The sequence below is a fragment of the Artemia franciscana genome, chromosome 9 (assembly GCF_032884065.1).
Source record: "Artemia franciscana chromosome 9, ASM3288406v1, whole genome shotgun sequence".
Lineage (NCBI taxonomy): Eukaryota > Metazoa > Arthropoda > Branchiopoda > Anostraca > Artemiidae > Artemia > Artemia franciscana.
In genome coordinates this window covers 40,220,409-40,244,486 of record NC_088871.1, presented here as the reverse complement: position 1 = coordinate 40,244,486, position 24,078 = coordinate 40,220,409, and the positions used below count along the sequence as shown (strand labels likewise).

The following is a 24,078-nucleotide window of genomic DNA, read 5'->3' as shown; positions in this document are numbered from 1 at the left end:
GACCCTGCTCTATGATAAATTTGCCCTTTTACTTTGAAAGTAGACATAAATTGATCTGGATTTTCGATTTGGGCTCCAAACGACGTCATTTGGAAACATGAGTTATATTTTCTGATTTGTTTCAAAAAACGCTTAGATTCTGACGTAGTTCCAGTAAGGAAAGTCTTCAATGGCTCTGGTGGTGCAGCCAATAGAGGAAGTTTAACTTTTCCTGAGGCGCAACACATTCCCATTGTTTCACCATTGAATTTCAAGGCCTTGCAATAGGGACAAATTTTAGACGTAGTCCCGATTTGAACACATCTACTCAAGCTATAATCATCGACTGGGCTGTACCTGAATGCCAGGCGATAACTTTCAGGTTGCTCTGATTCCTCGGCACGCTTTCTTTTCTTACTTTCTCTATCAGCAGCAAGCCTGATTTCTTGCTGTTCTTGTGATTCCTCGGCACGCCTTCTTTTTTCACTTTCTCTTTTAGCAGCAAGTCTGGTTTCATGTTGCTCTGGTAGTTCCTCGGCACGCCTTCTTTTTTCACTTTCTCTTTTAGCAGCAAGTCTGCTTTCGCGTTGCTCTGGTAGTTCCTCGGCACGCTTTCTGTTCTTTCTTTCTCTATCAGCCTCAAGCCTGTTTCCTTGCTGTTCTTTTGATTCCTCGGCACGCTTTCTTTTCTGACTTTCTCTATCAGCAGCAAGTTTTTTGGCATAGACTCTTTGAGCATCTTCCTCGGCTGTTGCCATTGTAAGTTCATCAGTCATTTTAAAGTTAAACATTAATAGATTTCTACGTGAACGCATGTCTTATATATCTTTAATGACGTCACCGTCATAACAAAAATGACGACAACTAACTTCATGACGTCAGTCAACACACAAACATGACGTCACCTGACAGACACATCCACAGACAACTTATTTTTATATATATAGATTTAATGTGGCCTGGTCCCTGATAGGCCTGCCAAATTTCGTCGTCCTAGCTTATCTGGAAGTGCCTAAACTAGCAAAACTGAGACCGACCGACAGACCGACAGATCAACGGAATTCGCGATCGCTATATATCACCTGGTAAATATCAAGTGCCATAAAGAATTTCAAGTATTACACGTCAATAGGTACGAGCCTGAGAAAATTTTCTAGATTTCCAAAAAAGGGGTCAAACAACCCCTACAAGTCAAGGAACCTAATGAAAATCACACCATTCAGCGCATTCGAGGAGCCTAGTGTAGAAGTTTCAGGCTCCCATGTTCAAAAATGTGGGATTTGTTTTTTTTGCCAGAAGAAAGATCACGGATGCATGTTTATTTATTATTATAGCACTTGGTATTTACCAAGTGACATACAGTGATCGCACTTTGTGCGATCACTGTATCTTTTATAAGTAGTACTGGTACTAAAACTACAGTAGTACTACTGTATAGTAGTAGTTTTAGTAGTACTAAAACTACACTGTAGTTTTATAAGTAGACTGGGGTGTTTTACCAGCAAGCTCTGTGAGCTTCGACCCAATATCCGGGAAACTATAAATAGACATGAGGCTCCTATTCTTATACCATGGAGGCAGATACAGTAGAATACGGGAAAACTGGAAATAATAAGAACAAATTAAACTGATATCTTTTTTATGAAAAATAGGGTAAATACCAGAAAGAAACAAAACCGAATAATCTGTAAAAACCGAGTATATTTTAGCAAGATACTTTCTATTGTATTTACCTCGGTTAGCAACAATTTTAGAGTATATTAATTGGATTTTCTTCTTGCAATCAGCAACAGTGAAAGTCCGTAAGGATTTTAGATCCTATGCTTCCTGCTGAAAATTAACCAATTTTCAGAAAGACATTGTTACAAACCTCACACTGAACTTCATTAATGTGGTTTCGGTATCATGGATTATACTTCAGAAGCGTGTGGTTTTTTATATATTTTAACTAGCTGTTGGGGTGGCGCTTTGCGCCACCCCAACACCTAGTTGGTGGGGCGCTTCGCGCCCCCAAGCCCCCCCGCGCGTGTAAGTCGTTACGCGCCATTGTAGTTGTGTCCCTGTGTCCCACCTGTGAATAGATATATATATATATATATATATATATATATATATATATATATATATATATATATATATATATACGTAAAACATGCCAATATACAACATTCTTCGCTGTCCCATTGTCTGTGCATATAAATAGATTGTCAGGTTTACTGACTCTTGAACATGCAACATATAATTGCCCATGGGAAAAACAATCCGTATTCAGATCTATATCTCATTATTCTAATGATGTGTCCCTGTGTCCCGGCCGTCATTTATATTCCCTGTGTCCCGGTCGTCAGTTGTGTCCCGGTGTCCCAGTTTGTAATTTCTCTTTGAGTGTCCCGGTCGTCATTTATATTCCCTGTGTCCCGGTGTCCCGGTTGTCATTTGTGTCCCGGTCTGTAATTTCTATTCGAACAATCCCTGTGTCCCGGTCGTCATTTATATATCCCGCCTGTGCCCCCGGGGGGCCCCGGTGTAGTTGTGTCCCTGTGTCCCGGTCGTCATTTATATTCCCTGTGTCCCGGTCGTGATTTGTGTCCGGATGTCCCAGTCTGTAATTACTCTTTGAGGTTCCCGGTCGTCATTTATATTCCCTGTGTCTCGGTCGTCATTTGTGTCCCGGTATGTAATTTCATCAGTTGACAAACATGACGTCAGTCGACAAACAACTTCATGACGCATACAGCTCAATCCTTATAATGACGTCAGTCGAAAACATGACGTCAGTCGACACACAAACATGACGTCACTCGACACACACACACACACAAACACAGACAACTCATTTATATATATATATATATATATATATATATATATATATATATATATATATATATATATATATATATATATATATATATATATATATCAAACAGTTCGTGGTAACGAACTGTAGTAAGGAGCGACCCGGCTCAATAGTAAACGAAACTCTAAAAAACGGAATTTCGATGCTAAAAGATATATCAAAAGAATCGGATTTTTATGCTGATTTTAAATATATAAGTTTCATCAAATTTAGTCTTTGTCATCAAAAGTTACGAGCCTGAGAAAATTTGCCTTATTTTGGAAAATAGGGGGTAACACCCCCTAAAAGTCATAGGATCTTAACGAAAATTACACCATCGCATTCAGCGTATCAGAGAACCCTATAGAAAAAATTTCAAGGTCCAATCTACAGAAATGTGGAATTTCGTGTTTTTTGCCAGAAGACAAATCACGGGTGCGTGTTTATTTGTTTTTTTTTGTTGTTTTTTTTCCCAGGGGTCATCGTATTGACCAAGTGGTCCTAGAGTGTTGCAAAAGGGCTCATTCTAACGGAAATGAAAAGTTCTAGTGCCCTTTTTAAGTGACCAAAAAAATTGGAGGGCACCTAGGCCCCCTCCCACGCTCATTTTTTCCCCAAAGTCAACGGATCAAAATTTTGAGATAGCCATATTGTTCCACATAGTCGAAAACCATAATAACTATGTCTTTGGGGATGACTTACCCCCAACAGTCCCTGGGGGAGGGGCTGCAAGTTACAAACTTTGACCAATGTTTACATACAGTAATGGTTACTGGGAAGTGTACCGACGTTATCAGGGGGATTTTTTTGGTTTGGGTGTGGGGTTCAGGGGAGGGGGCTATATGGGAGGATCTTTCCTTGGAGGAATATTTCATGGGAGAAGAGAAATTCAATGAAAAGGGCACAGGACTTTCTAGCATTACTATAAAAAAAAAACAATGAAAATGTAAACATGAAAAAGTTTTTTCAATTGAAAGTAAGGAGAAGCATTAAAACTTAAAACGAACGGAGATTATTACGCATATGAGGGGTTCTAAAAATACTCTAGCATAAAGAGCGAGGTATTTAGGAGGAGATAAATACTTAGCTCTTTATGCTAAATTTTTTTTAAATAATTTCAACTATTTATTCTACGGCCTTTCTGATTCAAAGGTAATTCTTAAAGAATTGGGATAAAACAACATTTAGTGTGAAGAGCGGGGTATTAACGAGGGGACCAACCCCCTCATATATATAATCAAAAATATAAGAATATAAAAGTTTGTTACGTAAGTTAATTCTTAAGTTACGTATTTTTTTTTACTAATAAAAACGTTCGTTAAAAATAAAAGATCTAGTTGCCTTTTTAAGTAACCGAAAAATTGGAGGGCAACTAGACCTCCTTCCCCATCCCTTATTTCTCAAAATCGTCTGACCAAAACTAAGAGAAAGCCATTTAGCCAAAAAAAGAATTAATATGCAAATTTCATTTTTATAATTTATGTACGGAGAGCCAAAATCAGACATGCATTAATTCAAAAACTTTCAGAAATTAAATAAAAAAACAAGTTTTTTTAAATGAAAGTAAGGAGCGACATTAAAACTTAAAACAAACAGAAATTACTCCGTATATGAAAGGGGCTTTTCCTCCTCGACACCCCGCTCCTTGCACTAAAGTTTGATTCTTTCTCGCAACTCTACTTTTTAAAACAATAAAAAACTTTAGCGTAAGGAGCGGGGTGTCGAGGAGGAAAAGCCCCTTTCATATACGGAGTAATTTCTTTTCGTTTTAAGTTTTAATGTCGCTCCTTACTTTCATTTAAAAAAACTCGTTTTTTTATTTTATATAGATTTAGGACCAAACGCGTGTACTTTTGGGTCATTTGCGTGCATGTGTTTGTATTTATTTCTTGTACATTTCCTTATAAATATGCGAGTAATGTACACATTTGTCATTTTCGGCTGGGGAAAAGCTTGCTTTTCGTTAAATATATTTAAAAAATGGTAGTTGAATATAACGTGAGGCTTCAACTCGAGAAAGAGAAAATATGCTCTTAGACTAATTATCGTGACTTTTATTTCGCATGCTTTAATGGCATCTTCTTGTTCCTCTTTTAATTTTTGCAACTGTTACTTTTACGCTCAAACTTCTTATTTACTTAATAAGTAGCAAAAACAAATGCTTGAATGACACAATCTTCCCCCCCCCCACCCATATTCGATCTTCTACAAGTATATCCCCCTAACTAGCATTGTACGGCACTGTTGTTATTTCTTCACCAAAGAGGACTAGGTTTGATTTTGCTGCTTGGAGATCTTCTTGTTCGTGTCTTGTTTCTGATTTTTAAAACAAGTTTATAGTTTCACATACAAGCATCATGATGGGCCGGAAAAGGTTTACCTATTTTTGGAAATTGTAAAGAACTGTTTCCGCTGTTTGAGCTAGGGTGTAGCTAAGAAACCATAAGCACAGGGGGAAATATGAACCGAGAAGTTTAATGGAAAAACGCGGAGAATCTTTTCAAACGGAGCTATCATTTTAATATTAGTTACTTTTTCCCATAGAGATTGAACTAAAGAGTCCGAATTAAAAAGGTACTTTTGTTTTTTTAATTTATATTCACTTTTTAGTTCCAAAATCCATTTGTAGCTATTATTAAGTAATGAATTGAATGTCCTTATGCGTTCTGTCAAGAGAGACCAAAGTTTAGACTATAGCCTTGAAAACTAAAACAAAATGAAGCTATTTTTTCCTGTTTTTTCATATTCAAATTATGGCAGTTTTTGGATTAATCGCTATCGTTTTTTCAAGGTCAGTCACAGGAGCATCATTCCTAGCCTTTGAAAATAAATTTACGTTGTTTCATTTATGTTTCAGTTATATTAAATTCTTCACAAAATATTTACTCAGATTCAACTAAAGCCAAAATTTTACTTTCAAAATCAGCAAAATATTAACTTACCAGCTATGTCAATATCTTCTACAAAATATTTGTAAGTCTAATAAAACTTCTAGTCTTTATGATTGTGATGTTTTTCTATCGTGCTCAAACTCTTACAGATATAAAGCTAGGTCGTATTCAGGGTAAGAGATTCAAAGTAGCAAGTGAAGCAAAATGTACCAAATTTCGTTAATGTTGGCAGTCAAACATTTTTTTTTTTGCAAACCGACACATCTTGGTCTATTAATACCTAAAACTGCGACTTTCTATAATTTTTCGTTTGGTTCTTTTGAAATAACCATGTTTTTCGGGTAGTACCACATTTTTGTCAGTGTTGACAGTCAAATCATGAAAAAAATAAGTAAAACTATTTAGTGAAGTCTGGCAACCATCTTTGTCCATGAAAATCTCAAGCGTTAACAATCTGCTGATGTCCACAGACAACTTCGCCCTCAAAGGATACCTAAGCCTTCTTATGCAGTTTGATAACACATTTTGTGGTGATTTTTTGCCCACATTTTTTTTTAATTTGACACCAGTTACTACAACAACTGCACAACTGCTGATAGACTTTTGTCATTAAAAACAGGATTACCGATTTTTCTGTTTCTGAAGATACACGATTATGCAAGTTTCTACAAAAAAAAATCAAACAATCAGCTTCAAGACCACTCTCAGGATTTTTTTTTTGGAAGGGCGAGCCAGAAAGATATCTCGGGGGTGGGGAGGCTTTAAACCCCGTATACCTCCAGATACGGCCTTAATTATATTTCATTTTCAGTGTCCTTGGTACTTTAAGGAATTACACTCATCCCTCTTTTGCATTTTAAACCCTCAAAAATATATTCCTTCTTTACTGGGAGCTCTGAGGCCCCCAAAGGGTACAAGGTAGCATTTAAAGGTGTACATAAACTTTTATTTGCTTTATTTTTATTATTATTAAGTGCATGTAAATGAGCTTTTATTATTATTAATTTGATTTATTTTATTGCTGTGAAATTTAATTTAGCCTCAACGGTTTGATTGGATGCATTCAAAACATCTAAAGAGTTAATGACCCTTTTAATTTCAGAAAAAAAAGATCTGTTTTTTGTACTTTCAAACTTAAATTAGTGCGTGCTCTGTTCCAGTTTAAACTCAAAGACCTTAAACACTATCAATCAGTAAATCAGTAAGGGGTAACGAACTGTAAGTAAGAAGTAGCAAAAGAATTTGTTTATGCTGATTCCAAATATACATAATTCGTTAAATTAATATTGTCATCAAAAGCTACCATCCTGAGAAAATTTGCCATACTTTTGGAAAAGGACGAGGGGAAACGCCCCAAAATAGTCAAATACTAAAAGAAAGTGATAGTATTATTCTTTTTATGGCACTTGGTATCTTACAAGTGACATATAGCGATCGCAAATTCTGTCGGTCAGTCTGTCCCGGTTTTGCTACTTTAGGCACTTCCTGGTAAGCTAGGACGATAAAATTTGGCAGGCGTATCAGGAACTAGACCAGATTAAATTAGAAATTGTCGTTTCACCGATCTTGTGCTTCAGAGCTCTTATTTTAAATCCTGACCAGATCCGGTGACATGGGGGGGGAGTTGGAGGGGAAAACAGAAATCTTGGAAAACGTGAACATTGATGTATCTTTATCTTACGAATGGGTGATCGGATCTTAATGAAACCTGATATTTTGAAAGATCTTATGTCTCAGATGCTCAATTCCCAATTCAAATCGGATCCGGGGACATAGGGGGTTGGAGGGGAGAAACAGAAATCTTGGAAACCTGAAATCTTGGAAAACGCTTAGAATGGAGATATCGGGATGAAACTGGATGACCGGCATTAAGCCTCTGATTTTTCCTTTTCAATCAATCTATTGATTCTTCGAATTTCGCTAGAGCTCATGCCATATGAGCTCTTGGCTCCTCCGACCTCGTCACAAGTGCCATATTAGCTCTTAGCTCTTGTTATATATTTGGCATCAAATGTTAAGCCGATTCTTCTGGTATGTCTATCGATATCAAAATTCCGTTTTTTAGAGTTTTTTTTTACTATCGAGCCGCGTCCCTCCTTACTTACAGTTCGTTACCACGAACTGTATGATCAAAAACATCCTGTATTTAATTGCAAAGACAACATAAATAAAAGCTCTTTGATTTAAATTTATGAATACTCTGTTTGTGCTGGAAGGCAGATTTTGGCTCTGTCACAAACTTTACTTCCAGTATTGCTAACAGTTTCAGTAGTTAGAAACATTCGGGAATTCAAGCTTTGTTTCCCTATGAACTATCCATTGAGGGTTTTCACTAGATTGAGATGACAAAGGGCGTTTCTCTTGATATTAATAATTACTTGCTGTGTAATTTCAGGCTGATCACTTATTTTACAACAAAATGGGCAGCGAAGAGGCATGTATTGAATCAATGACAAGGCATGTTCAAAGAGTAAACAATATCTATCAAGCCATTGGTAAGTTTTCTCATTCATCATATCAAGGAGATATGTATAGTGGTGCCAATTCACGAAAATGTTGGGGAGGGGGTGGAGTGTATTTTTAAGATCTAGGGGTAAGTTTTACAATTTTTTTTTTAACGAAAATCCCCAAAATGCTATTTGACAATACCAGAAAAGGTAATTTTCCGAATCTAAGAGGGATGGCAAAAATATAGCGGACAAATGCTCAAATTCTGCCCTACTCCCCCTTCCCCCAATCAGTGCCACTGGATTTATATCTTGTATGTAAGTATATTGGGCTCGTAATCAGAACGACAGATTCAGTGGTAAGCCGTATAATAAGTATTTGTATTTTTTACTTTGTTTAGAATAAGAGCCGGTTTCTGATTATGAACAAAACAAAAGTGTTGACACTAAAACAATTAATCATGTTTTCATCAAATATTCTTTTTTTATTGTGCTGTATTGAATACAAAATAAAACAAAACAAAATGAATTGCTTTTATGTGGCAATCTTAATTATGGTCAATAAAGTTGACCATAAGTTGACTTGCCCTCATATTTTTATGGCATAACTTCGAAAGAGATATCATTTGTTCTGGTATACGTGTTTTAACTGTTTGGTGAGGTTTGGGTAGTTGTAAGGTTTTGGGGGACAAGCTCGTCCTGGAATATCAGAAATCGATTAGAGTTGTACAATAACATTTAACTGTTGTTTAAATGAAGGCTATTGAAAGGCACTTCTATTTCTCCCCACAGAAATAAATTGTCCCTTTCCCATCAGGGATAAAATATACGAAATTTCTCGGGTAATCCCCTTCATATAGTTAATTGAAGTAAGGTAGTTTTAAAATGTAGTTGTTGGTGAAAATGTTTAAAAAGTAGAACATTTTATCAAAGAATTTTTGGGAAGAAATCATCTTGATAAATTCCTATTACAGGTTTCTTTATATGTGTTTGGCATTTTCTCGCTAGTCTGATTCTTTTTTTTCTTCTGTTTTCTAAATTTACAGTATTTGAAACTTCTGGAAAACTCCAGTAAATACTCATCTTGAAAACAAAGATACTTGCCATATACACGTTCTTATGTTAACGTTAAATGAAAAACACAGTTTTGCAACTGAAAGTAAGGAGCAATGTTATTACTCAGAACGAACAGAAATTACTCCGCAAGTGAAAGGGGCTGCCTCCTCCTCGATAGCCAGCTCTTCACGTCAAAGATTGACTTTTTGTCTCAATTCTTTGAGAACGACTTCTGAAACACAAGGGCCGTGTAATTAGAATAAGAAACTTTTTTTTTAGTACTAAAAAAATCTAGTGTAAATAGCGGGGTATCGAGGATGGTTGCCCCTTTCATAAACGGAATAATTTCTGTTCGTTAAAGGTTTAACATTGCTCCTTACTTTTAATTAGAAAAACGTGTTTTTTATTAATTTATGATCGTTTTTCAAATAATGCCAGGAAATCCACCCCTCCGCGAAAAATCTAACCACAAAAAAAATCCCTCCATGGGATATTTCTTACAAGTAAAATCCCCCGGAAATTCTATTTCTGATCCTTTTTCAAGTCATACCAAAACCCCGCTATCTGGAAAGTTTCCGTGCAAATCCTCCACCCCGTCCCTAATGAAAAGCGTCTCCCGTGGAAAAATTTCTTATAGAGAATTTCTCCTGGTGATAATTTCCTCATGGAAGAATTCTCCTGCGAAATCTCCCTTTCACAGAAAAAATCCCGACAGAACTCCAACCCTACTAAAAATCCCCCTCTCTGACAATTCCCCAAAAAGGATGTAAAATTAATCGTCCGAAAGAAAATAAGACATGTAAAACGAATTGTATTTATGAGTTCTGGCTAATTTCTTCGTGAAAAATATCCCCTGCAAAGTTCAACTCCTGAAAGGGGTTAGGATTGTATGAAAAGGAGGTTAGTTCATTTGTTAATAGATATGTCTATCTATTATCCGTCCATGCGTCATTGCTAGGGCATTAGAACCAACGTAGATAGTCATAGAGAAGACGGTGATAGTACCTATAGTTTTCCAAGTGTTTGATTGATTTGGCTTGGGTAAACGGTGGAAGTATGCGGGAGCCTCTCTTATTGGACCAATACACGGTTTGTTATCTTTTAGCAATTCACGCCTGCCTAGAATTCCTCCTTACAGTTCGTTACCACGAACTGTCTGATAAGATAATATATATTTTTACAACAAATGAGAAACAATTAAAACTTAAAGCAAATAAAGTCAACATGGATCGTAGAACGGTGAAAATAGCGTTTTCTCGAAATGGTAAAACTAAATTAACTGATAATTTGTGTCGAAAATTGTTTTTGTTTGTGGTTGTCTAGTGTGAGCAGTATTTTCGTTTTTCTGATTTTAGATAAGGTTTTTCTCCTTAACTTATTTTTCGATTGTGGAATAGAATTTAGATTTTCAGATTTGCCATCTGGTATCATCGCATTGGAAACTTGTATCTTTACATCAGAACCTTCCAGGAAAGTCGGAATTATGTTAACTTTCCAGGAAATATGTATCCATACAAATTAGAAATCTTTGGAAATCTCGTATTGAACAATAGTTTGCTTGTAATTTGTAAAATATGTATTTTATAAATTAATTTTGTATTATTATGTGTTTTGGTTTTGACATCTATATTGCAACATCGACCTCAGATTATATAGTCAGTTGGTTCAAAATCCCTCAAATGCCAGTTTTGTAAAGAATCAAACAATATCTGTGAAATGCATAAATTACCTAATTTACTTTGATCTTGAAAAGTCATTGTTTGGCCGTAATAGCTTTTAGTAATTAATATTTCATAATCAGTATCATCGTGTAAACAATTTCAATAAGATCATGAGTCAAAAAAGGGACGAAATGTCTTCACACCGAAGCGCAAATTTCGAGTCTGTTTTTAACAGTGTCCATCTGTCGTTCCACCTGTCGATTGAGATGTATCTATTGAGTGTCTGATTTAAATATTCTATATGCATAATAAGGGGTCTGAATATGGGCGCCAATATTCCCATTATTAGGGGCCCATACACCACACGGGGTTGCGAAAATTTGATCCAATATCATATGGGACTGTTATGGCGCTCAGTGTCAAATGTAATATTGAAGTGTTGTTGCCGTCTAACTGGTTTTAGTTCTCAAAATAGCCACTAGAAACTCTTATTTGCGTTCGAATGAGATCCTCTTAAAGTTGCGAACACCTATTTTATGTGGTCAAGACGGGAAAAGAATACATGGGATATTGTGTTTGATATTAAACCCCCCTCCATCCTTGACTATAGGCCTTCAATGGTCTATTTTTCATCTGTAAAAAAAAATCACACTTTCAAATAATTAGTTTGAAGGAACTGAAATAAGCAAGACAGGAAATTCAATTTTATTACCGCTAATAAACCTTTTTAGTTAATGTTATTTGAATCATCATGTATTTCAAAATTGTTCATGTGCTAGTAAGTTAGAGATTGTTAAAAGTAAGTTCTTAACTCTTACAGATTTCGATGGGGACGGGGAACCAGATGACATAAACTTTATGATCAAAAGGATTAAAGTACATACGGATTCGGCCCTCTCGGACACAAACTATAGATATCCTGGGAACTATGGAGTGGAAAAGTTTCTAGAACTTTTTTCAGGTAAAAGTTTCCAGAATATCTTTGGATGAATTATTTTCAAGCACTTGCGTTGTCTATACAAATATTGAATAAAGATATAAAAGGACCAGGGTTCTCTCAACCCTCTCCTCCTCGACTAGCTCAAATTTATTTCAGAAGAATGCAAAATTAATTTCAGTAGAATTAATTTACTCAAATTTAATTAATTAAGATTTTGTTGATTTAGACTTAATTCAGATTGATTCAGCACAACTCAGATTACCTAATTAGATTTAATTTGAGAATTAATTAATTCAGAAGAATTATTTTCAGGTACTAACTACTTGTATTGTTTATCAAGTTCAAGTACATTAAATGGATAAAGCTCAATTTTAACAACCTCGGCCACCTTAGAATTATTTCAGAAGGGTTTATCAATTGAGTTTTATTTAAGCCAGATTGGATTTTAATTATTTAAATGATAATAAATTAATTAATTTTTGGTTAATTATGTTTAATTTAAAACTTACTTATAATTAATTCAGAAAAACTTTCAGCTAATAGCTACTTGTGTTGTTTAATCAAGTATAAGCACAAAAAATTGAAGGACCATGGCTCTATCAACCCTCACCTCCTCATTCATACTCGAGCTCGAACCCCTAGGTCTCTTCACCTTTGTAATCCTTTGTTGCAAAGAGTAGATGAAACTGACAGGAGAATAAATTAAAATGAATAAATAAATTAAAAACAATAATAATAATAATATCCAACGCTACCTAGCATAACCAGCAAAACAAAGTTAAGTAAAATCGTAAGTGTCCCAGTTTATTCATTTTATATCCTCTTTTCGCTTCATATTTGGCTTCAAATGAAAATAAAATACTTTTGTCTTGAAGTGCACTGTAAATTGTTTCACAAACATTTTTTTATCTTGCTTTTACTCTGCCAAGTAACTTCGCCCTATGCATTTTATGATTAGCCGATAATTTCCGAAAAACAGTAAAAAGTGCCTACAAACGGAAAATTTTAGGTTGGATACAAATATACTGAGATATTTAATTATATAATTTTTAGTTTAGTAAATAAAAAGCTTTTTTGGATTTTTCAAACTCTACCAGATAAGATTACATGGTATATTGCGTTTTTATTGTCTGATCCTTATTAAATAAACTTGATACCAACAGGATAGGTACCTCTCCACAACTTATCCACTCCCTTTTAATAATTCATCTTAAAGTGTGAATTCCTAGCTCCATTTGAGATTCAAAGTTGAGATTCAGCTAGTATTTAAAACATTGCTATAGCCTATAAGACACCGCTTCGTTCTGGAAACCTCTGGCAAAGCTTAAAAAGCTTAAAATCTCGTTACTTCCCAATTTACCAATTTACCAACCATCTTATAAATTTGCCAGCTTGAACACGTAATTGAGGCCTAATTCGGTGCTACAGCCTAGCTGACCCGAATTTAGCTGTGAAAAACTTCTCAGTCGACGAAAAACTAAACCTGTAGTTCTAACATACACATTAGCAAGTCTGCTAAGTCTGAGTTTTCTGTTCTTTCTTTTGCATTTTTTTTAAGAAGTTCCGCTGTTTTTACTGCTGCATTTTTTTTGTTATCTTTGAAATAGCTCTTTTTGTTCCTTTTTCTTTCTTTGTTTTCCTTTTTTTGTACCTTATCATTGAACATTTGTTGTATTTGACAACTTTTTGTTAAAATCCATCATTTCCGAAATCAGAGAAGAGCTATTCATTCCTGAAAAAACTTGTTGAATGCTCCCTCGAAGAGAAGGAAGGATAAGGGACAACCACTCCCCCTTCTAAGCTCCATATTGACTTGATGGACCTTTTATGGAGATTTCGAATATATTGCCTGGAAACTGATCTTTTTGGGCCTTTATGCCCAACCCCTCAAGAAAAAATCTAATTACCTCCCTCCCCAAGTGCGGTGTGCAACTATACCTTCAAAACTTTATAACCGTTAGCATAACTGCAAGCGCACGATACCGTATGATGATATGATTTCACTACATGAGTAAACCAATACATTGTATTTCACAAACTACAGAAAAATACATAAGAGAACAACTAAAATACCAAAAAATATATAAGAAAAATACACGCTAATACCAACTATATATCATGAATCCACGACTGGCCGCGGTCTCCTGCCATAAACAGCGTATTATAATGGTTTATTTTGTACGGACTTAATGTATCTCCACTGTTACGCCTTCAGGTCGTATCTTGAGGTCGGTATTTTAACACTTCTGAGAAGATTGCCAAAACCGTTCGCTAAGAAATACTCCTAAGGAAGATCAGGGGTATGTACGATAAAGCTCACTTTGATCCTTGTTGCGTAAATTACCGTACTAAATGTCCTTTTGTGCAGAGCTCAAAATATGGCTTTTGGAAAGTTATTCAGAAGCTAGAAACTGTCAAATATGATCTTTAGGTGTGATAGTGGCGATATGTTTTGAGACAAATACACCACCATTTTGCAGTAGGTCTCAGAAATTGGTATGTTATGCAATCGGTATGGTTATATAATTGGTATAGTTTTTGACATGGCTATTAAATGATTGACGGTTTCAGAATTTTCACAGTTTTGGCCTTCTTCGGGCCAAAATATTAGTTTCACGGTAAAAAAAAAACAGAAATTTTCACTTTGCTGTAGTGTGGTCTGTTTTTTTATTTAAAAGGGGCTCTAAAAGCTTTGCATTCCCGTCCAAATGACCCTTCTTCCGACATGTAAGATTTCTCATCTATGACCATACATCTTGGGGAATATACATAATGTCGCATTTTGTAGATAGGAGCTTGAAAAGTTTATCAAGGGTCCCTCAGACGTGTGGAATTTAATGAAGTTATCGTTGTCAAGATAACAAACTTCAGAAATCCAAGTTACGAAAGAAAATTGTCTTAGATAATTGTCTTACTTTAAAAAATTGTACCATTTTCTATTTCCTCTAGATCAATCTCTGGAAATACGTATTCGCATTCGAACATTAACGCTAAAAGCTAAGAGCACTGGAAACTAAGAATGTTTTGATAAATCGATAATTAATAAGTGACAATTTATTATATATTTTTTCGCCCTCCTCCCAAGACTGAAATCGCTCTCCCTTAAGTATTTTCTTGTTGTAATAATGCACAAGAATTATACATATTATACTTATTAAAAATAAAAACATATTGGAATTTGTGACGCGTGATGGTCCAAAAGATTTTACAACTTACAGCAGTGTTTTGCTCTATGTAGCTATTTGGGGTTTTAGCTTTGAGCTCTCTTTGAAAAACTTATTTTGTGGAAAAAGATTTTTAATTAATTTCTGTTTGATTTCTTATTGACATAGTCTTTTTTCATGGCAAAAGTAATATTTTGTATCTTGTCACTTCTAATGTAATCTGGTCTGGTCCCTGATACGCCTGCCAAATTTTATCGTCCTAGTTTATCTGGAAGTGCTTAAACTAGCAAAACCGGGACAGACAGACCGACAGGATTTGCGATCGCTATATGTCACTTGGTAGATACCAAGTGCCATAAAAACATATTGGAATTTGTGACGCGTGAGAGACCGAAAGATTTTACAACTTACATCAGTGTTTTGCTTTATGCAGCTATTTGGGGTTTAGTCAGGGAGCCACACGAGAAAAATGTTGATATTTAAGGATTGAGGTGATCAGCAAGCAGCAGAAGGTTTGAGTGTGCAATCCAATGCAATCGACCATGCTGAAAACGAAAGTCGGCGTTATATAGTCGACAAATGGGTGCGACATCCACATTTCTTCAAATTCCCAAAAAATCCATCTTAACTGGCAAAAATTATATTAAAATCGATAAAAAATTATAGGTTACTCCAAAATTGTTCAGCTATACCCCAGATCGAAGGTAATTAAATAAAGAATCATATTCTCTTTTCAAAACATTTTTATCTTTTGCCGTTCAGTTGTAATCACAAAATTTCGACGAAAAAGTTAACGCAATTCATCTCTCTTTTGGATTAATCTTGATCCATCTTGAAAATTTGCCTGACTGAGGTGTATTTTTTTTTAATGGCTTCTGTAGGAAATTTATTGTCCTACAAAATGACTGATCCAGAAATTCTCTAACTCTTCTCGTTTTTGAACTATTGACAGAAAAAGGGATTGACCCAATTTTTAGCTCGGATAAGCAGCGGCATCTATCCAGTGTGAATGCGTCAGGGTTCACCCGGCCAGATAGATTTTCCAAGATAAGCTGAATAGAAAAAGTCAAGCAAAGGAGTCTAAAAACACAATTATGGAGGACCTTAAACTTGATTTGCACTTGAGTGGAGCTTGATGCAAGAGGTGTAGACACTGAAGGTAGGCTTTCCTTGTGAAACATATTTACAGTACAAAGGTTGTACTGTAAGTACAAAGGTTGTTCTTTCCCACCAATTTAACAAAAAACTATGACTCCTGTTAGTGATGATGAAAGTTTGATGAAATTTTTGGATACCACGATCAGTTACCACAGTACCTGGCTAGAGACCACGGTAACTGCAAAAACGCCTTTTGACCGTGGTATCAGATACTTCGGTAACTACGAAAACGACTTTAGACCGTGGTATCAGATACCATCAGGGGCGTCACTAGCCGTTTAGCTTTTGGGGGGGGGGACGTCCAGTTTGTGCCGACGGACTCAAAAATGTGGCGACAAAAAACGCCGTTGCCGCTTCGCGTATACAGCAACCTGAATCCTATCTTCCAGTTTTGTTTCTTCTTCAGGTGTCCTTGGAGCAATTTTCGAAAGGAATAATAGGGTTTTTGTTACATTTTGCTTAAGAGTACTTTTATTTCAGGAAGAGACGTCTGACGGTTCGACGTCACATATTACGACAAGCATCATTATGCAACCAAACACGGACGGCCCACTAAAGAAAGCGTGTTCTTTGAAGAAAAGTTGGAACAGAGACCCTTCCCTCTCGTCTTCAAATCTGATTCAGCCTGGAAAGTTTGGGAAGATGTACCTCAAGAGAAAAATAGAGGCGACCGATAACTGCAGCGATCTCATTGGTTTGTCAGGTGACCAGAAAGTTCCCGTTTCAGACTTTTTCACGATCTGGCTTCTTTGTAGAGCTTTGCCGACGCAGCTCATTAATGTATCAAGTGACTCGGCATCTCAACCATATTTTGGTTTCAAGTGTTTCTCAGCAGTGTATGGCTGTAAGGCTGATATTCCTGTTACCAGGATCGGATACCTGCCAGTGGTTCCCCACTCTCCCTCGAACCCAGCAGTCGTGGAAGAAGTCATTAAGTCTTTCCAGAAAACTGCCAGAGAACTGGGACTGAGTTACACCGTCGTCACATGTGACCAGGCCGTATATGAAATCGTTCATGCTCTGAGAGTCAGAAATCCTGAAGCATATTCTGATGTTGTCCTCAGAATGGGCGGTCTTCATATTTTAATGAACTTCATGGGTGCCATCGGTCATATAATGAAGTGCTCGGGTCTAGAAGAGGTGATTTACGAGGCTGGAATTCTGTTGGAAGGAACCGCAAAGAAAGTGATGAGTGGTAAACCGTACTATAAAGCTCTCGCTGCTCATACGTTAGTCCTCGAGGCAATATCCATTCTGTACTGGGAAGCTTTCGAAGATTTTTGCGCAGAATCAGACGATTCATCGTGCATCACTATCTTTGAAGAAATGGGAGATTTACTGCAAAACTTGAAGATCTCAAGAGAGGGTGATGAGAACTTGAACTGTCTAAAGGAAAAACTTACCGCATTGTCCCCGTGGTTAGAAAGGTTCGAGACTTCTCGTGCACGCTCAAAAACCCACAAGTTCTGGAAGCAGTACAAAGAAATGGTACTGGTTTTGTGGCAGGCTCAATCCCTTTCGATCCACTGACGAAGATATGCTGAATATTTATACGCTTGAGACAGTTGATAGTGAGATAGCTGACAGTCTCCTCAGTGTGCGATCTGTTGGAAGCAGAGCGGTTGATCGCTACTTAGACGGTGAAAAAGGTGCCTTTAGCAAAGTAAAGGTCATGAATAATGAGAAGGCGAAACAGAAAAAAGCAACCAATACTTCTAGTGCTGTAAATAGCCTTACCAATGTTGAACTTCAAACTGTCAATAGGGTATTGGTGAGTGTTGACTTTACAGGCGAGAGAGGACTTCACCATCTAAAGAATTTGCTTTCCCATGAGCTTCTTCCATATGCACCTTCTATATTCCAGAGAAGTGCCATATCTGGAATGGTTGTGCTTCGGACAGGAACAAAGTCAGCTCTTCTGGAGTATTTGAAAACAAAAATCAGCTTGAGCGAGTGGCCGTTAACCTCGAGATTAGCAGTGAGTCGACTCACTCAAGGGTGGTAGACTTGATGCCCTACCTCAGAAGCCATCCACCAAATCCATCGGAAACCGTTGAGAGCTATGGAAAACGGACATTTTCTACGCTTGTGTCTTTCAACAGCAACGTTAAGGAGCTGCACGTCCTTGCAGATAGATATGATGATATTTTTGGATATTCCGACGAAGAAGGCAAGGTGATCTGCCTAAAGGACTGCGGTGGTATCCATGAGCAGCGAGGATGTTCAAACAGGTCTCCGGTAGCTCTAGGTAGACACTCAAACCTAGATGACTGGAACTCGTTGCTCTCAAATTCCAAGACAAAGGCAAGACTGATTGAGCTTCTATTCGGTGAGTTTGAAAACTCAGTTCACCTGCTGCAAGCAGGGTTCACTGTGTACCTCTCAGGAGGCTTTTGAGACCGGATGAGAGTGGTGATGCTCAACAGAAGTGGAAATGCTGATACAAACTTTGAAGAGCGTTTGAGCTGTACCCATGAAGAGGCCGATACAAGAGTTGTGCTACACATGTTGGACTGTTTGGAGAGGGGTTTCGATGTCGTTTTGGTCGATGCGAATGACACAGACATAGTTGTCGTCTTGCTATATCACTACAAGTTATTCCTTGGGAAACACCCAAATTGTGAAAAGCGGAAAGTTTATGTCAGGTTCCACAGCTATTTAGTGCCTATACATCGGCTTTGCAGCAATTTACCGAACGATTTTGTTCACTCCATCTGCCTTCTTCATACGCTTTCAGGTTGTGATACCGTGGGTTTCATGTTTTCTAAAGGAAAACGAGTGGTGGCCAAGGCTGTCGAGAAATGGGGATTGGAGAAACCGATTGCTTTGCTTGTCCAAGAGATACAGAAGTCAAAGCTCGACCCTGCGGTTCTAGAAAAATTCAGTGTGATTTGCAAAAAGGTCGTTGTTGCCTCATACGGAAAAGACCCAGGCCACTTTACCTCTCTTAATGGATTAAGAGTGCATTTGTACCCTCGAAAGCGGGAGCTTAAGTATTTGCCACCATCTGACGCTGCCTTTGAGTGTCATGCTAAGCGCGTGTACCTGCAGTTGGACATTTTTTTGCAAGCAAATCGAGCAAAGCCACAGTTTCTGGATCCCAAGCAATTTGGCTGGATGTTTCAAGACGGTGGGGTTAGGCCAGTTGTGTCTACCCTTCAGGCATTTCCAGAAGGTGTGGTCCCCCAGTACTGCTCGTGCAAGCGCTGTACAAAAAAATGTTCATGTGCTGGAAATAGACCTTGCGATTTACTTTGTGGCTGTGGTGGGAAGTGTTTTATGGACGAGTTTGATATGCTTGATGGATAATTTGATATGCTGAGCTACTTTTTAACTTTTGTAGTAACAAGTGCCGTTCACGAAATCCATAGCAGGTGTTAGTATAGTAATCTTTTTTTTGTTTATTCAAGCTTATTGAATAATAATCTTGTCAAGTTTACTAATAATTCTGATTAGGAATGAAAGAGAGTTGTAATCAAGGTCATTGTTGAGTATAGTGGCAATCTTCCTGTCTGAGATAATAAAACTATCCGCTACCAGCTGAATCTAGGCGTGAAATCTTTTCCAGCGCGAATAAAAAAAAATTAAAATTGCAAGTTTCAAGGTCATTCGCGATGGTCCCTACTGTACTCGTCACTTCTGGCATCAGTTACGAAAGATTTGGCGATCATTGTGGAAATTTTTCCGAAACGTAATTTAATAGTAAAAAAAAACGCGAAATTTTCAATTTTCGGGGTCAAGCACCCACTGGCCGAGTATATAACGCCCATTTTCGTGATCAGCGCTATCGATTACCCCATATTCCGTTGTCAAACCTTCTGCTGCTCACTGATCACCTACCCGACACATTTTCGTTGAGTGGCTCCCTGACTAGTTTTACCTGCACCTTTTTTTTCTCAACTTTGTTAAATCAATAAAGAAGCAAAATAACGTTGTTAAACATAAACCTAAACTCCATATTGAACAGATTTCCGGGTTTGTCCACAGGTTTGGACGAGCATAAATAGGGATGTACGAGTATAGTATGAACAGGTTTGGAGTCATTTAATTGATCATGTACCGGAATTTCAGGAGAAAATCTTAAAAGTGCTCTACGCGTGATGTTCCTCGAAAATTGTCCGGGATTGCGGTTACCTATCTACGAATTCTTATGGGTATCCGCCTGACTGACCGTATCTCAAACAGTAAGCTGTCCGACAAATGTGGTTCTATTCCCTTTTCTATGGCTATGATGAGTTTAAGATTGAGATGACTAGGACATGTTCTGTGGATGAAGGATGAGAGAATGCCAAAGATCCTCCTTTTCGGCCACCCATCTAGGACCAAAAGAAAAGCAGGCCATCCCCGAAAGGGGTGGAAGGAGATCGTAAGGAAAGGTTTAAAGGAAATTTGTACTTATCTAGAAGGTGTAAAGAGGAATGCTTAGAACAGATTTTGATAGAGGAGGAGCGTGCGTAACTGTGTTGGTCTTGGGCGGGGTGGTGCTACAGTGAGTTGCTGTTAGTTGTAGTATTCGTAAAAAATGTTGCAGTTATTACATGACATTGATATTAATGTTAGAAGTGGAGTTTTAGTAAAGTTTTGCCGAGAGGAGTCGGAGTTGGAGTCGGTATGTTGAAAACGTCTGGAGTCGGTATTGGATTCGGGATCGGCTATAACTTATAAAATCTAATTAAATGAAGCTCAATAGAGTCGGGGTTAGTTATAATTTATAATCGATTCCATAGCCAATATAGCAGTTTTTCTATACATACTTTTTCTATATATATATATATATATATATATATATATATATATATATATATATATATATATATATATATATATATATATATATATATATATATATATATATATATATATATATATATTTTTATATATATATACGAAATTCTATTTGATTTTAATAATTCCTCGTGTCTTATTTTTACCTTTAGTTAAAGTATATTTAAAAAAAATCAACATAAAATGATAGTAAAATTTCTATTAGAAGATTGTCGTGATTTCAGCGAAATTACCTTGGCTTTCTACAAAAAGCAAGAACAGCTAAAATCTGCGTACTAGAGCCACTTACCTGAAGAGAAACTACTAGGTGCTGAACCCCTTCAGCGAATAAAGTTTAAAACATGAGTTAGGTCCAATGAAAGAAAAGAGCGACATTAAAATTAACATCAAACAGACATTATCCTATAAATAAGGGGTTCTCAACATCCTCTCAACAACAAACCCTCCTCTTTACGCTTAGTTGTCACATGAATTCTCCTGGAAGTATTTAGAATGCAGTGAAGCTAGTTTATAGTTTAGGGTGTTTATTCACCTTTCACACCATTTGAACAAAAGTGCAATTGGTTTTAAAAAATACCTCTAAATTAGCCCTTTCATTCTATAAGTATTGTCATCTATGATTCCAGTTTGGCAATATGCAATGTGCCTATTTTTCTGTAAACTTTTGCGTTGACCGGGTTCTGGCTGAGTTTGTTCCTCCAATTTTGCATATTTGAACTATTTTTCTGATTCTAGTTGGCGAGATACCTGCCTTTCTATTAAAAATTAGTGAGGGGACTTTGGTCATGGACCAAATTGATACCTCCAACCATGCATATCCATGCTCTTCCCACTGTTTCCGCTTTAATAAGGTATAAAATACCCTCTTTTTCTACTAAAATTAATAAGGAAAGAATGAGTCAATTGCATATTTTGGGTCCAATTTCCAAGCAGAAGAATGTTTTTCTAACTCAAAAATAAGTAATTAAATTCTAATGGGCGTTCTTTTAGAAAATATCATTGATAGAAAAAATTGTTCGCTTCTTTTGCATTTTATTTTATAGACAGGTCCCGTTGAAGATTTGTTTTCTTTCTTTTTATTCTTCAATCATAATTAATGATTAATGAACTCTATTTTTCAATCCCTCAATCATTAATTAATTTTAATTGTTTTGCACTATGATAATGTCGCATGAAGAAAATCTCTGACAGTAAATATTCAAAAGAAATGACCAGCGTAACGGTTATTCTTGGCAACAATTCCAAGGTGAATAATCTCAATTGATATTTTCCATAAATGGACTTTAGGGTTTTCTTCATCAAACACTTTAAAGACAATAATATTTATGAATTACAAACAGGTGTATCCACAGAAATTTTCGACAAAAAAGCTTGTGGAATTTTTTTCCAGGGAGGGAGGACTGAATTCAAAAATAATACTGGAATTTTTTTTCGAATTAGTGCTGTAATTGGTAGGTTATATGTTTCTTGTCATTCAGAAGGGAGGAAGATGCCACCTTTTCTCCCCGCGTTGAAACTCTTGATTGCGAAATAAATAAATAGAAACTTGTTTTGCTATAATGTTTTTCTTTTAGAAGGGAATGAAGTAACTAAATATTTAGCCTAAAATGGGGTCCAAAAAAGGGACAAGGAAACTATTTTTACCAGTCCGTGTGCCAAAGGAGCCCATCTTTAGAAACTTGTAAACTTTTACGTTGGGGCATGAACACTTTTGCACGCGTTCAGTTATATGTTTTCGCGTTCACGCGTTCACTTGTGTATACGCGTTCACTTTTTGCCTCGTGTTCAGATATGTACTAAGAACAAAATGGGTCTCAAACCAAGTGTCCATATAGAATTTCTCTGGTGGGTCATCTTCTGTTGCATCGAATTTTAAATGTTGTATATATTAACACTTCTCGAGTTGTTACCTATGTTTGGTTGTAAGCGTTTGTACGTACCAAGGACAATGCAAGCTGGTCAAGTGAAAACTTACCTAACTATACATATCCTATCCTATAAAATGAAGAAACAGTTGAGTTTAATTTTTAATGATACCGCCATAGAAAGGTATGTAATTTTTCTGGTAATGGGTTCCAAACTGAAAAAAATAACTTTGAATGAAAAATCAGCAAAAATATAAGCTAAAAACTTCTGGCACTAAACAGCTTAAACAGCTTCCCTTAAAAGTATAATTTTCTTTAGAAATTAACGTATTGTTAATGTTTGAATTTTCAAGAACAGAGTTGTCAAATCTAATAATTGATTATAGCGCAAAAACTGTCTTTATTTTGATAGCCTTGACACTTTCAGGTCAGATTTAAGGTTTTATTTCGAAAACGATCCTTAAAAGCAAAGCTGCTGACATTTTGTTTTACCTTAATAAACAATACGAAGTAAGTAAAAAAGAATTTTATTATTGATATTGAAACATTATAGTATATTATAATATTACAATAAAATGTTTTTAGTATTAATTAATAAAAACAAGAGTATGGCACTTGTAACGAGGTCGGAAGAGCCAAGAGCTCATATAGCGTGAGCTCTAGCAAAATTCTGATAATCAGTAAATTGATTTAAAAGGCAAATCAGAGGCTTAATGCCGGTTGGAATTTAAAACAAGAGCTCTGAGACACGAAGTCCTTCTAAATATCAAAATCCATTAAGATCCGATCACCCATTCTTAAGTTAAAGATACCTCATTTTTTTCTAATTATTCCTCTCCCTTCTGCCCCGCAGACGGTTGAATCGGTAAAAACGGCTTTATCAAGTCAGTTTGTGTAGGTCCCTGAGACGCTTACCTAGGTCTCCCAAAAAGAGCGGATCCAGTCTAGTTATGTCGATGAAGAATCTACGACATTTGCCAATTCTACCAACCAAGTTTCATCCCGATCTCTCTCCACTATAAGCGTTTTCCAAGATTTCTGGTTTAACCCTCCAACTCCCCTCAATGTCACCAGATCTGGTTGGGATTTAAAATAATATCTCTGAGACATAAGTTCCTTCTGAATATCAAATTTCATTAGGATCCAATCACCCATTCGTAAGTTAAAAATACCTCTTTTTTTCTAATTTTTCCGAATTACCGAATTAGGCCCCCCTCAACTCCCCCAAAGAGAGTGAATCCGGTCCGGTTATGTCAATCACGTATCTAGGACCTGTGCTTATTCTTCCCACCA

The 24,078-nt window shown here is 36.5% G+C and overlaps 1 protein-coding gene across 2 annotated transcripts in view; it reads left to right on the top strand.

Moving 5' to 3' along the window:
• The window catches only part of LOC136031410 (disintegrin and metalloproteinase domain-containing protein 10-like), a 198,595-nt gene that overhangs the window by 91,146 nt on the left and 83,371 nt on the right, over positions 1-24,078 (top strand). For both annotated transcript variants that reach the window (XM_065710960.1, XM_065710961.1), the window contains exons 6-7: positions 8,105-8,204; positions 11,694-11,834. In XM_065710960.1, coding sequence (XP_065567032.1) covers positions 8,105-8,204; positions 11,694-11,834 — 241 coding nt within the window. The remainder of the gene's footprint in view (positions 1-8,104; positions 8,205-11,693; positions 11,835-24,078) is intronic.